Below are 14,758 nucleotides of genomic sequence, written 5' to 3' on the forward strand. Positions count from 1 at the left end.
GAAATACCTTATTAGTGATAGGTCATCTATTAACATGGGAAATTTGACATTTCTGATAATTGTCTTATTTTACATTGTACAATTTAAATCTAGAGTAGTGTGAGGTATGGTCCAACCATCTTGAAGTTTAAAGAAGTAGAGGGACTGTGTGCCCAAGCACTTTACTCCACAATGATTTAATATAATTTTTAGTACCCCAAAAAATGTTTCGAGGTATAATTCACTCTGAACATGTGTTTCTTTGCAGCGGAGCGTGCATTGGACACCATGAATTTTGATGTTATAAAGGGCAAGCCAGTACGCATCATGTGGTCTCAGCGTGATCCATCACTTCGCAAAAGTGGAGTGGGCAACATATTCATTAAAAATTTGGACAAATCCATTGATAACAAAGCACTGTATGATACATTTTCTGCTTTTGGTAACATCCTTTCATGTAAGGTAAGCAAAAATGTGACAGGTGAACATTTACAGCACTTGAGCTTCTGGTAGTTTATTCCTTAAAAGAGCAACCATGCTGTCTGTTAATGGGTGGCTTTTATTTCCCAAATACCCAGGCTAGGAGCCTGACAAGTTCTCTCTGAACACTGGGAAAAAATGCCAAATCAATAGCAAGTAATGAAAAATTGGTATCCGTTTTTCCCTAGGTGGTTTGTGATGAAAATGGTTCCAAAGGTTATGGATTTGTACATTTTGAGACACAGGAAGCAGCTGAAAGAGCTATTGAAAAAATGAATGGGATGCTTCTAAATGATCGCAAAGTGTAAGTATAAATAGTTAATCATATTTCAAATCTGTTTTTAGTAGTTCAAATCAATTCATTTTACAAGTTAATATGTTTGTGTTTTTAAAGAGCTATAGCTGCAGTGAAAATTAATAAACCACGTCTTGGTAGGTTTTGTAATTGTCTCTTCTCATTTGTAACATACAAATAAATAACAGTGAATTAATGTAATTGGTCAGCATTCAAACCAAAAAGAAAACAAAGATAGGTTTACTGAGATCTGAAGCTTTTTCAGAATAAGTGCATAGTTAAAAATACTAAGAATCCAGACAGAAACTTAATTATAGTTCCTGAGGTGGTCATTGACCCATGTTACATTTGAGGAAACTGAGGCTGAAATAATTTGCGTGTATTATTAACATGCTGGCTTGACATATGAGCTCGTGGTCTAAATTCAGAGCTTAAGTTGGCTCTTTACTTGGCCATACTACTACAATTTATTGATGGAGTTTAAAGGTTTGAGTTTGTTTTTTAATCTTGTGACCCACCCCCCCCATTTAAAGATAAAGTGGAATTACACCAGAAATCTTCATAACTAATCTTTCCTGAAATAAACTTGTTTTTGAAAGTTGCTAACTTTTTATATAGTGGCAGAGATAAAAATCTCTGCGACTATTTCTGCTGCAGGTTGTAAAATCACAGGTTTTATGAGCCCAAAGAAATAACATCTTCAGTTTTTTATCCTCACTGCCAGTCAATTTTGTTAACTTAACCGGGCAGATTCAATTGTAAGGTCATATTTTAAATGATCTGAGTTCATGTTGCTGTGTAAACTGCAATGATGGCATGCATGTTGGGTTTGGTGGTTCTTAACAACTCCTTAAACTGCATCACTTACAGTGTGGTCGCCTCATCAAGTGGTATGCTCAGTCTGTACGTGAAGGGATCATTATGCACATGGTGTTACCTATTCGAATTTGTGTGTCCCTGCATGATTAGGGAAAGACTTTGTAATGTGTAAAGAACCCATATAAGTAAGAAACCAGTTCCTTGATACGAACAATTTACAAAGGCTAATTCTTAGCAGTACATCTTTATTTTTTGGAAGTAGTAAATTTTTAAATGAGAGAAGTATTTAGCATCATTAGTATTAGAAGATAAAAATTTTAAGTTTGCCTGTCCACATTCTTGGGGGACAAGAAGAAGAATGTCCAGCATCGGTGGGGGTCTAGATTAAATAGAGACCTTATTGCTCTTTTGAGTATAAAGTAATCCTTTTGGAAAACTGTTTGTGTATATAAAGTTAAGATCCTTTATAGGCTTTTTTTTTTTTTAATGTCTTGCTTTTGAGAGAGCGAGAGAGACCACGTAAATAGGGGACGGTCAGAGAAAGAGGGAGTTACAGAATCTGAAGACAGGCTCCAGGCTCTGAGCTAGCAGTCAGCACAGAGTCCGATGCGGGGCTCAAATCCACGAACCGTGAGATTATGACCTGAGCCAAAGTTGGATGCTTAACCGACTGAGCCACCCAGTCTCCCCGATATAGGCCTTTTGAACTACTGTGATTGCTGCAAATCTATTCTAAGAAATAACAAAAAGGCTCATTGAGTTCCAGCATTCTACAAAAGCAGAAAGTTGGATGTCCACAGTGGAGTATTAGGCTCCTGTTGAGAATGATTGTAAAGCTGATAGCATGGAGAAGCACGGAATGAGTGGGGTGGGGAAGGTTAAGGGACAGAATCACAGGTATGCCCATTAAAACAAAAGGACTTAGGGGAAAGACCGGCATGATTTGGGTGGTATTAATGGGAGATGGCTTTTTACTTTGATGCCTATTATAGTAGTCTTTAATGACATGCACTACTTTTAGGGAAAACTAAAATTTTAAAACATTTAGTCGATAATGCTGCAGAGAAAATTTGCCAGAGTGTTATGTGTTAAAAGTATAGATTCATAAGTATAAATTTTCCATTTTAGGAGATCACAAAAAATGTTCAGGGGCCACTTTGTAATAGCATTGATGAAAGTTTTGTCTTTTCCTTGGTGTGGTGCATGTGTTACTCCCACTCCCTTATATTGCTAGGCATGATCTCTTTAACCTGGGTTTGCTAGAAGGAAGGGAGAGGAGTGTGAAGAAAAATGCTTCCTTTTTTATTGTAGTTAAGAGGTTTGTTCTTTTATGCTGCCAATTTTTTCACTTAAAGGCACTTGTTTTATCGTGTGCTCTTTATTAGAGATTCTGAAATTAACAGTAACAATTACAAAATCAACCATCAGGCTTAATTAATCTGAACTTAATAAAATAGAACCTAATTTTATAGTCCTTACATATTTTATTAGATTTGTTGGACGATTTAAGTCTCGTAAAGAACGAGAAGCAGAACTCGGAGCTAGGGCAAAAGAGTTCACCAATGTTTACATCAAGAATTTTGGAGAAGATATGGATGATGAGCGCCTTAAGGATCTCTTTGGCAAGTTTGGTAATGTGTCTGAATTAAATTTTTACACTCAAAAGTTCTGAGTAATTGCTCAACATTAGTTTTGGCTAATACTTTATACTAAAGTAAATGAAATGAAACTTAATATGGTACTTAAAAATAACTGTCATTATGTGGATCAAACTACTGATAGTCCATTACACTACAAAGTAGTATATAAATAAAGGTTAATAGTGTTGTATTAGCACAGTAAGGTGTGACTGCATAATTGGAACAGAGTTTAAAAGGTTATGTTACAGTCAGAAATTGTGCTGGATTTATGCGCTTAACAGATCCCATCTCCTCAGAGGCATGCACACGACACAGCCAACTTAGGTCAGAATGCAGTCATTAGGGGACAGGAAAGCTGGCCAGCTTTAGGATATTTGGCCAGTCTTAAAAGCCTCGTGTTTGAGCAATTTGAAACCATGACATTCAAAGATAAAGCCAGAGATCCTGATTTTCCCGTGATATCACCTTGGGATGGCCTTCTGAATCCATGGGATCTTAAACTATTTGTTCCTTTGCATTTCAAAATTAACTTCATTAAATTTTAAGTCCGTGAAGTGTAATCAGCCTCACTTTAGATAGTTGTGTAACTGATCAGAGGATGAATTTTAAATTGAATGCTTTTGCAGGTGATTTGCTTTCCCTTATTTGTTGAACTTAGTAAATAGGTGGCTTTTTTTTTTTTGAGCACCTCAAATGACACAGAATTAGGAAATCTAATTTTTTATTGCTGATCTAGCATGCCACATTGAACCCTTCGCTCCTTTGAGCAAAAACTTGTCTTTTTGCACAAAGGTAAATTGTATCTTGCATCTTCAAATTCTCTTTAGTGAATGCTTTTGTATGTTTCATTGTCTTTTTTAATTAGAAGCTGTTAAAGAGTTGATTATTGTTAACCAGTTATCCCAAGTTAATGTGAGGTGACCACCAATATGTAAATTTGTCGAATGTTTTCTTGCCTATTTCTTAAAGCAGAGATTGGAAGTACAGCATTAGGACCAGAGGTACCTTAAAAGAAACAGTCTGCCTGTGCCCATGCCTCTTCCATAGTCCTTGAATTCAGATATGATTTTAAATCTTTTTTGGCCCCATCTGCTAGGCTGAGATAACACCTCAGTTAAGTGTCTTTTTCACTTGGAAGGACGGGGGCCATATGTCGTCAAAAACGTGCCACCTTCTCCCAGGTGATTTCTGTCTTTCCAAAGGTTCATGTATTCCCTCCACTCTCAGTTGAAAGTCAAGTGGGCTAAGGGTTAAGAAAAACAAATTGTTGGCCAAAAAAAAAAAAAGTAAAAAAGCAAATCTGTTTCAAACGAAGAATAAAATCTCCTCTCTCATCTTTTACAGTTGTCTAAAACATTACCTCCTTAAATGGAAGGAGAAATGAGTGTTTCAGGGAATAGAGTACTTAGCTTCTTAGTAGAAATAAAAGGTCTTTGAAGAGACTTTTAATTTTTATTTTTTTCATGGCTTTGTTTTTGTGTGTTAAATTTTGAAATGTATAAACTAAATGTGTGAAATACCTTTGAATCATCTAAAAAATTTTTTTAGGACCTGCCTTAAGTGTGAAAGTAATGACTGATGAAAGTGGAAAATCCAAAGGTTTTGGATTTGTAAGCTTCGAAAGGCATGAAGATGCACAGAAAGTAAGACTCAAATATACTAACTAAAGTCAGTGTGGGTTTCCCATATTGTGTAGTAAAAAGGGAGATGACAGGTTTCCTTTCTCTTCTGCTGAAATCTACATGCATTCCAATGGCTATTTTACATGTATTGTTTTCATTTACTTGTACTTTATTAGTTTTAAGGGTATAAATTGGAAACCTATATTTTCCCAAAACAATAAAGCTTAGTTTTTGTGAGAGGTCACCTTTAGCTCTCATAACCTAACATTTTACGTATTGTTAAAGAAATGAACTTCTTTCTCCATTGCAAGTTAGTAATGAAAGTTTTTGTGATTTTTGTAAGGCTGTGGATGAGATGAATGGGAAGGAGCTCAATGGAAAACAAATTTACGTTGGTCGAGCTCAGAAAAAAGTGGAACGGCAGACGGAACTTAAGCGCAAATTTGAACAGATGAAGCAAGATAGGATCACCAGATACCAGGTTCATTTTTAATTGACAAGCAAAATAAGACAGGGATGAGGAAACCTATTTTACGGTCGTTTCAGTTACTGCCAGGTAACTGGAGGGTTTGAGAGGGGGAAAGGAGAAGAAACATGGGATAAAATACTAGGAAGTGTGCTTAAGTACCACTGTGGCTTTCTTTTTCCTTCGTCTTCAGTTTTCTTTTTTCTTTTTTAGGGTGTCAACCTTTATGTGAAAAATCTTGATGATGGTATTGATGATGAACGTCTCCGGAAAGAGTTTTCTCCTTTTGGTACAATCACTAGTGCAAAGGTAAAGCATATGATACTTTTTTAAGATTTAGGGAAAATGAATGCATGTGGGTAATGCGTACATAAATTTCACATTAATAAACCTACTGGGGTCTTTGTCTTACTTTGTAAATGAAGAGACAAATAGGGTTTTGGGGGGGTTTCCTTCCAAAAAAAAACAGGCTTTCATTTTTTTGGAGGTTGGGTTTCTGTTTTCATTGCTTCAAAAATATAGTCAAATTTGAAGTAGATGTAGCCTTGATGGTTTATTTTTTGCAGGTGGTGAGTTCTGAATTCTTGGGAAGGCTTCATTTGTTGACCATAGTTCATGATTGATCCTCACATAATATGCCTTGTTCTGTATACTCTGTTCAACTTGTTATTTTCCTGGTTAAAGAAGGAAGTTTATGGGACACCTGGGTGGCTCAGTCAGTTAAGTGTCTGACTCTTGATTTTGGCTCAGGTTATGATTTCACAGTTTGTGGGGTTGAGCCCCACATCAGCGCTCCACACTGACAGCTCTGAGCCTGCCTGGGATTCTCTGTCCCGCTCTCTCTGCCCTTCTTCCACATGCATGCCCTCTCAGTCTCTAAATATTTTTCTTTTTTAAAAGAAAAGGCAGTCTGTTAAACTATAATTGTTACAGGGGAAATTTATATTCACTAACAATGCATTCTGGGGAGTCAAACTTCAAGCCCCTTAGCAGTAAAGATAGATTTACTTGAACTCAGAAATTAAAAATTATTTGAAATATGTGGTTCTAATCTAAGTTCTGGGATTTTTAAGAATCTCTGTTCTGGGTATTTTTTCTGATGTCAATGATCCAAGAATTCCTCTGTGTGTAAAGTTCTGTGCATATCTATTTTGGGGTATAGGAGGAGTGTCAAAAACTTAGATTCTCAGGAATACGGGAGAAATGGAGAAATTAAAACTGAGGGCCAGGGAATGACCTCATGGCTGATCTTCCTAGTCTTCTCCTGGCGACTTCATTGGTCAAGGGAGCTTCTGTGACAGGAGATGTGAGGGGCACACAAGATGAATACAAATAAAGATGGTATGCTCCTTGAAAGTGGTTTAAATTGAATATTGTACCTCAGTTTTTAAAGTCTTTTATGGATCATATCACCACTTGTGGCCAGGAGGTGAAAAAGGAGGCGAGAGTTTATTCTGGAGGAGGAAGTCCTGATGATAAGTTTATCAAACCAGGAAGGCAAAACATGAAAGGTGGTGAACTCCACACCTTCTATCCCGTTTGGGTGGCCTTCCCAGATAGTCTTCCATGTTCAAATACTGTTTTGTAGCTGTATAAGCAACTTTTTTAGAAGCCCACAATTGTACTATACGTAGTCTGTGACTTGCATTTTTACTAAACAGTAGGTCTAGATATATAGTTTTATCCTCATTTTGGTTTTTTTTTACTAAGGGCTGAATATTCATTGTATTGATATAACGTATCTATATTTTTGAACATTTGGGTTGCTTTGCAGGTTTCCACTGTTAGACTCACCATTCCAATAAACATTCTTCTTGGAAAGAAATACTAGTATTTCTAAAGTTCTAGAATTAAAATTACTAATCAGTATATATATATTTTAAGTTAATAAGCCAAATTGTCCCAAAAGGCTTGACAAATTGTACTAGGCTTTTATCACTTTAGTAGGAAGTGGTATATACATCTTTTCCACTGGGGACATGCCTTTCACGTGAGGACTAGTTTTGCCTATTTGCATATTTTGATACTGGATTGGTGGTCTTTTTTTGATTTAGAGAGAATTTTTTTATGTCAGCCCTTTGTTTTATGTTGCAAATATTCTCTTCAGGCTTTCACTTAAGACTTTGGATTCTTTTATCATCTTTCCCCATATTTTTGCATTTTTATGTTCAGATTCAGAATCTGGTAATTTAATTTTTCAGTGTAATAGGAGTAAGAGTTGTGACTTAATTCTTCTCATTTGTCTCAGTATAGTCCCATGTATAGAATGCAAAGTCCATTTTTTCATTATTTTTAAAATGTTAACACACTCAATTCCCATAATTGCACGGGTTTTGGGTTTCAGGGTCGTTTTAGGTATAGTTGACATATACTAGGTATACAACATAGTGATGATGTTTTTATACGTTGTGAAATGGTCATAATAAATCCAGTTAACATTTGTCACTATAAATAGTTAAAAAATTTTTTTCTTTTGTGGTAAAAACTTTTGACATCTACTTTCAGGAACCTTCCAGTGTGTAATATAGAACTATTGACTGTAGTCCCCATGCTCTACATGAATTGCTTCCCCGGACTGATTTTGTAGCTGGGAGTTTCTACTTTTTTTTAAAACCTGTTTGTTTCTTCTACCCCCACCTCTCGACCTCTAGCAACCATCAGCTCAGGTTTTTGGTTGGTTGGTTTGCGTGTGTTTTGCTTTTCGTCCACTTCTACGTGAGAGCCTTGGACGGTGTTCTTATGGTACTGCATACCGTTTAATATAGCTGTAGAGCGAGCTTATATATAAGGCTAGTGAGGAGTTCTTTGCATCTCCTTGGTGCTCCTTTGAAAGATATTTGCAGTGTTTGGAAGCTTCCTTCTAGCCAGTATTTATGGCCCTTTTGGTCTTGAATGTGAACTTATTTTAAATTTTGGATATTTTAAGATTCAGCTGCTTCTCCATCCCACCCAAAGAATAGTAAAGCATCTCGTCAATTTGAATTGCTAAGTCCAATTTTAATGATGGTAAAGAGTCAAATTTAGCAGGCCCTGAATGTATTACTTGGGTATTTAACCTTAATATTGAATATCTAATACCTAATTGACTATCTAAAATTTTTGCACGTTTGCTGTTGTACCGCCACCTCTTTACTTCGCAAAGATACCACATGTGTGTAGCTTGCGCTGATACTTCGGTATTAAGGAGAATTGTGGAAAACCATGAAAGCATTAACGTGTTTACTCATTTGAGTCCATAGCTGTAATTGAGTAGTAATGCTTTTTTCTTAGTGTCCCATTCTATCCTTGAATTAATCTTTTCTTCAATCTTTTTGTCTCTTAATAGGTTATGATGGAGGGTGGTCGCAGCAAAGGGTTTGGTTTTGTATGTTTCTCCTCTCCAGAAGAAGCCACAAAAGCAGTTACAGAAATGAATGGTAGAATTGTGGCCACCAAGCCATTGTATGTAGCTTTAGCTCAGCGCAAAGAAGAGCGCCAGGCTCACCTCACTAACCAGTATATGCAGAGAATGGCAAGTGTCAGAGCTGTGCCCAATCCTGTAATCAACCCCTACCAGCCAGCACCTCCTTCAGGTTACTTCATGGCAGCTATCCCACAGGTGAGTTTCAGAAGAGAACAAGAACCTTGTGCAGGTTTTCATAATTGGTCACTTACAGTGCTTTTCTCTTAAATAGAGGCTTACAACTGAAGCATGTGAATTATGATTATATTTGAAAAAACTGCTTAGAGTGTAAGGACCTGCTGACTGTAGAGCATAGAGCTTGCTGTATCACTTGCTTTCGTCTTTACCGGATGCGTGTGTTTGCTTTCTGCAGACTCAGAACCGTGCTGCGTACTACCCTCCTAGCCAGATTGCTCAACTCAGACCAAGTCCTCGCTGGACTGCTCAGGGTGCCAGACCTCATCGTAAGCTTTTTGTTTTTAAGTGTGGTTGTGAATTGTTTGGACTAAATATGAGACAAATTACTGTTCTATTTCCACAGTGTATTGACTCCCCTCCCATAATTTAGGGGTATGGGTGTTTATTTTGGGGATCCTAGTACTTTTTTAAGCAGAATTCTAAAATGCCTCCCTTTCCTGTCTTACTGAGGCAGTAGATTCTGTGCTGATTTGATTTTCCTTTATGACAAGTTTGGGAATGAATCCAACTCTTAATTTCATAGTTGGTTAGGCAGTTATTTTAAAAGCTCTTGTTTCATGTGTGAGGATTAGAGTCCTGGCATTTTGAGCCCTGCCCTGTGGACCAGGGCAGTATTGCAGGCACTTGGAACCAGGTTTGTGTATCACGTTCAGGTAATAAGTAATAAGCACTTGTTCTTATGTGAATTAAGGTTTTTATGGACTCATTTTCTTTACCAGATTTGGTAAGTCTAGGCAAGCGGCAGATGAGAGACTGCTTTAAAACACCATAGTTATATTTAGTCATTTGTATCCTTTTGTTCAAACGTCATCTCTAGAGTTTTGTAATGGTTTTGATGAATTTTTCCCAGTTAACATGTGTCTGTATCTTCAAATGTAGCATTCCAAAATATGCCCGGTGCTATCCGCCCAGCCGCTCCCAGACCACCATTCAGTACTATGAGACCAGCTTCTTCACAGGTTCCACGAGTCATGTCCACACAGCGTGTTGGTAAGTCGGAACGCTTGCTGTAAAAATGGAGTCCTGATAGAAAGCACAGCAAAAGTACAAACCCGCATGTTGATTTTTTTTTAGCTAACACGTCAACACAGACGATGGGTCCACGCCCCGCAGCCGCTGCTGCCGCAGCCACCCCTGCGGTCCGCACCGTTCCCCAGTATAAGTACGCCGCCGGGGTCCGCAATCCACAGCAGCATCTGAACGCACAGCCACAGGTTACCATGCAGCAGGTAGGTCTTCGAGGTCCTCGGGAGAGAACGGGCCTTGGCTGCAGTTAAAGAAATTGAGGACGGCTAGGTCATGAGAGCTTAAGGTGTCCAGGATGCTTTGATATTTGATGTCCCAGTAATTGACCACACGTAAAAATGTCGTCTTTGCCTTAAACTGTGGGAATTAGACCAGCATCCCTTATCCTGCATTACTTTTGTGGTTTGAGAGCTTTGCTAGGCAAAGTCGTCAGGAAGAAAGGGTGAAATAAAGATTGATTTGTGAGATGTGGCTCACCCCCTTTTTTCAACCCTGAGACGAAAACTGTCAACTGTCATTGTTCCAGGTAAAAAAGAAAATGATGTATTCTATGTGGTTATAATACTTGGGCTGGATTCACCCAGTCTTTCCTATTAATGTTTAGAATGCAGTCTTCATCTAGGGATTTTCTGGTGATGAATGTTTGTATGTGCTGTCACTTCTTGTTATTTCAAGTTCGGAATTTTCCTGTTTTTCTAGCCTGCTGTTCATGTACAAGGTCAGGAGCCTTTGACTGCTTCCATGTTGGCATCTGCTCCTCCTCAAGAGCAAAAGCAAATGTTGGGTAAGTGCCTTTGTCCCTCCTGGTCAATGACAAGAGACTGACTAGAAACAGGAGGAAGATACTCTGACCTGCTTTGCACCTAAAAATGACAGTTAAGGCGATGGGATTGGTCTAAATTGGCTTGTCTGCTAGACTTCTTGATAGCTTTCCAAGCTCTTAATTAAATATTTTGCTTTTGATGAATAGGATAATAGAGCATTATTTGCCATGGATCTCATGACATTTTTGGGAGAGGGAATTTGAGCTAAATGGAAAAAAGAACAACTAAGCACACATTTAACAACTTAATTGCCTTGGGGTAGATCTTGATCTGTTTGATAACAGGATCAAAATGGTGGATTTGGGATTAGCATCTATTTGTTGTATACAAAAGTAGGGTTCTTCAGCCCAGTTTTATTATTGGCATATGCCTTTAAAACTCTTCTAATAAAGGAATTTGATTTTGTTCCTAGGTGAGCGGCTCTTTCCTCTAATTCAAGCCATGCACCCTACTCTTGCTGGGAAAATCACTGGCATGTTGTTGGAGATTGATAATTCAGAACTTCTTCATATGCTGGAGTCTCCAGAGTCCCTCCGTTCTAAAGTAAGCCTCTTACACTGTGATTCCAGGGCTTTCTATGGAACCATGAACGTTAGTAAGTGCTTTATACATGCCATGCACAGTTCTAAGTTTTATAAGTAATAATTGTAAATCCTAGTAACCACCTGTGTTTCTGTTATCCCCATTTTATACTAGGGGAAACAGAGTTTAGAAACTTGGCCCTTTGTTCACACAGCTAGTCCACAGCAGAGCTTGGTTTCACATCCACCCTCCATGCCCTCTTAGTAGTGCTGCTGCTTCAGTGAAGAAAGAGATGTTTGCCAGTATTAGGGGTGGAGAGCATAAAAAGCATGAGGGGGGGTTCAGGATTCTAGGAGAGTGGTGGATTATAGCCCAAAAGGCTATGGATACAGTGGAAATGTGCTCTTGAAAGCAGTTCTTTCCACTTTCATCTGAGGAAAAGAGTTTGCTTCACCTTTGGACACTGATATGTTGTGAGTTTGAAATTCTTCTAGCTCCTCCTCTACAGAGCCAATTTGTTCTTTAGGTTGATGAAGCTGTTGCTGTACTACAAGCCCACCAAGCTAAAGAGGCCGCCCAGAAAGCAGTTAACAGTGCCACTGGCGTTCCAACTGTTTAAAGTGAGCAGTACTCCCTGCGGAGTTTTAAACTTTCTTTCTTACCACTTCCCAGTTTGAGTATATTTTGAAACCTCACCAAAATTTCTTTTTACCATTAATCCAAAAGCATTGCTAACTTTTTAAAGACAGAAATAGAAACTAAAGGAGATTTTACGTGTTAGCCTGGTATTGACTTGAAGTTTTAAATCCAAACATTTTATATTTTAATTATTAATTAAATGGGCTTGGCTTTCTGGGTACTTACTCTCAGAGGACTTTGCATAGCTTATCACTTGAGTTGCAGCAAAGACAGTTGCCCAGGGCCTCTGCTATTGCCCGTCATTACTTCCAGGAAACAGGGTAGTATAGCTGTGTAGCTCAGACGGGAGATTTACACAGTTTTTCTGTAAAGGACCAGAAAGGAAATATTTTAGGCTCCGTGGGCCGTGTTGTCTATGTTGCAGTTACTCTGCTACAGTGTTAATGTGAAAGACCTCGTAGACATTATGTAAACAGGTAGTTGCTCTGTGTTCCACTAAGACTACAGAAACAGGCTGCAGACTAAATGTGGCCATCCGCTTTAATTTTCTGTTGACAAGTGCCAGTGTTGGTTCTCTTATTTTGTTGCTGGTATTTGCCATTAGCATGCGGTGCGCTTTAAATTTGCACAGTGCTCCATTTGACACATTTCTGTAATGGAATACAATTGCCAGTATAGCAATAACTAGCAGCTACTGTCACTTTAAGGATTGTTTATTTTTAGCAGTTGGAATCATGAAATACTAGCTTCTTAGCAAGTTTTATGATTATAATTATTTTTTCTCCCTGCATTCACAGATTGATCAGGGACCACGAAAAGAAACTTGTGCTTCACCGAAGAAAAATATCTAAACATCGAAAAACTTAAACATTATGGAAAAAAAACATTGCAAAATATAAAATAAATAAAAAAAGGAAAGGAAACTTTGAACCTTATGTACCGAGCAAATGCCAGGTCTAGCAAACGTAATGCTAGTCCTAGATTACTTATTGATTTAAAAACAACAAAAAAAAACACAAAAAAATAGTAAAATATAAAAACAAATTAATGTTTTATAGACCCTGGGAAAAAGAATTTTCAGCAAAGTACAAAAATTTAAAGCATTCCTTTCTTTAATTTTGTAATTCTTTACTGTGGAATAGCTCAGAATGTCACTTCTGTTTTAAATAACAGAATTGATAACTGAGCAAGGAAACGTAATTTGGATTATAAAATTCTTGCTTTAATAAAAATTCCTTAAACAGTGCACGGTGGTGTTACGCTACTTTATTTCTCTTTGTAATTGGCTTGTGCAAATAGGTGATAAGCTAGATTTGGCAGAACCACCTCTTTCTTGAAAAAGGTGCTCTTAAGTTGAAAGGGTATCAGTTTTACAGGAAAGAGGCAGAAGAATTTCTCTAATGTGTTTTTATGAATTTAGATTTCCATGTGCATTCTTGAACCCAAAGTATATATGTATCATTAAATGACTAACATTTTTTGAGATGCCATTTTATGATTATATTAAGGTTTCTAAGCTGGAAAGATAGTTTACACCCTCATTTATATGGTATAAAACAATAGCAGCAGTGACGAAGGATAAGTTTTAAGCCTTAGTCTTGAAAAGACCTTTAATTTGATAGTTGCTGACTGTGACTTCATGTCTTAAACTCTTGTCACCTAAAGTACTTCTGAAAAGTATTTGGGGGTTCTTCCAGGGGATGCTGTTTAGAAGATGGGGGCCAGGGCCCAGTCACCTGCATTAAAAAAAAAAAAAAAATGGCAATTTGAATACACTTTTGAGAATGGTCTAGTTTTAATCTCTGTTCCGTTATCTACATCTACTACTGCCAGAGTTCACTTTGAGTTGCACATCTGATACTCTAAATCTCAACGCCAGCTCTTTAGGAGCAAATAAATGAATTCAAGTAAAATCCACGGCTATGACAGTGTCCTTCCCTGCATGATGGAGTTTTGAAGGCTTTTCACCTCAGCTGCTCAAGATACACACATTAACCCCTGCCTACTCGCATGGCTTAAATACACCCAGTAGGCATTCTGATTATTTTGCTTGACCATACACTTACCTCTAGGAGGCACATAGTTCATGGAGATGAACACCATTTGAGTCACCATGCAGGCTTTTTTCAAAATGCTTTAGGAAGACAAATATATGCCATTTTTAAATTTAAATACAAAACTGTCAAGTTTTGAGATTTAAAAGAGCAGACTTTAGTTTGAGACACCTTAGAAGTTGTATCTATAAAATCCCACACTTAACCATTCCAAAATCTGAAGTAGCAGATATTTGCATAAATAGATTTCTTTATATATTGCATAGATGAAATTTCTTGTGTGAGAAGATCATCCCCATTTGTTCTTGAAAGGTCTTAGAGGTCATGACTGGAGAGAGGAACCAGCAAAAATACAGACATTTTTGACCTTGTAGGAATTCGGGAAAAATCATAGTTGTCCTTATTCCGTTATGTATTTATTTGCAAATTCATCTTAACAGTTACTTAAAACCCAAAAACTCAATTCATGGACTCTCATAGTCGTTTGCCAACATGGCCATGAAAATTTTTTGAGTTATCAGAAATGTTCCCAACTGAGCTGAATACGCCTAATAAGCTTTCTAAGCTTTCTAACCATGACGAAGTCTTTTGAAGTCTGTTTAGTGCCCAGTTACATTTGTGTGCTTGTTGATTTTGCTGTTTAAATGGCCCCTAGGCATGGAGCTGAGGCGGTGTCTGGTGTCCTTAAATACAGGAAGGTAGATAAGCTTTATCGAGGCAGAAGTTATGGAGCTATTCGTTGTGAGTTCAAG

The 14,758-nt window shown here is 37.6% G+C and overlaps 1 protein-coding gene across 1 annotated transcript; it reads left to right on the forward strand.

Moving 5' to 3' along the window:
• The first annotated feature begins 221 nt into the window (after positions 1-221).
• PABPC1 (poly(A) binding protein cytoplasmic 1) lies at positions 222-13,198 on the forward strand. Its single transcript, XM_077748238.1, has 14 exons — positions 222-441; positions 648-763; positions 3,065-3,204; positions 4,762-4,856; positions 5,179-5,316; positions 5,515-5,610; positions 8,627-8,899; positions 9,117-9,207; positions 9,821-9,931; positions 10,016-10,170; positions 10,667-10,751; positions 11,204-11,334; positions 11,840-11,933; positions 12,750-13,198. Exons 1-13 carry the CDS (start codon positions 232-234, stop codon positions 11,930-11,932), a joined length of 1,734 nt encoding a protein of 577 aa, XP_077604364.1. The 5' UTR covers positions 222-231; the 3' UTR covers position 11,933; positions 12,750-13,198.
• The last annotated feature ends 1,560 nt before the right edge of the window (positions 13,199-14,758 follow it).

The sequence above is a fragment of the Crocuta crocuta genome, unplaced genomic scaffold (assembly GCF_008692635.1).
Source record: "Crocuta crocuta isolate KB4526 unplaced genomic scaffold, BGI_CrCroc_1.0 scaffold39, whole genome shotgun sequence".
NCBI classification, from domain to species: domain Eukaryota; kingdom Metazoa; phylum Chordata; class Mammalia; order Carnivora; family Hyaenidae; genus Crocuta; species Crocuta crocuta.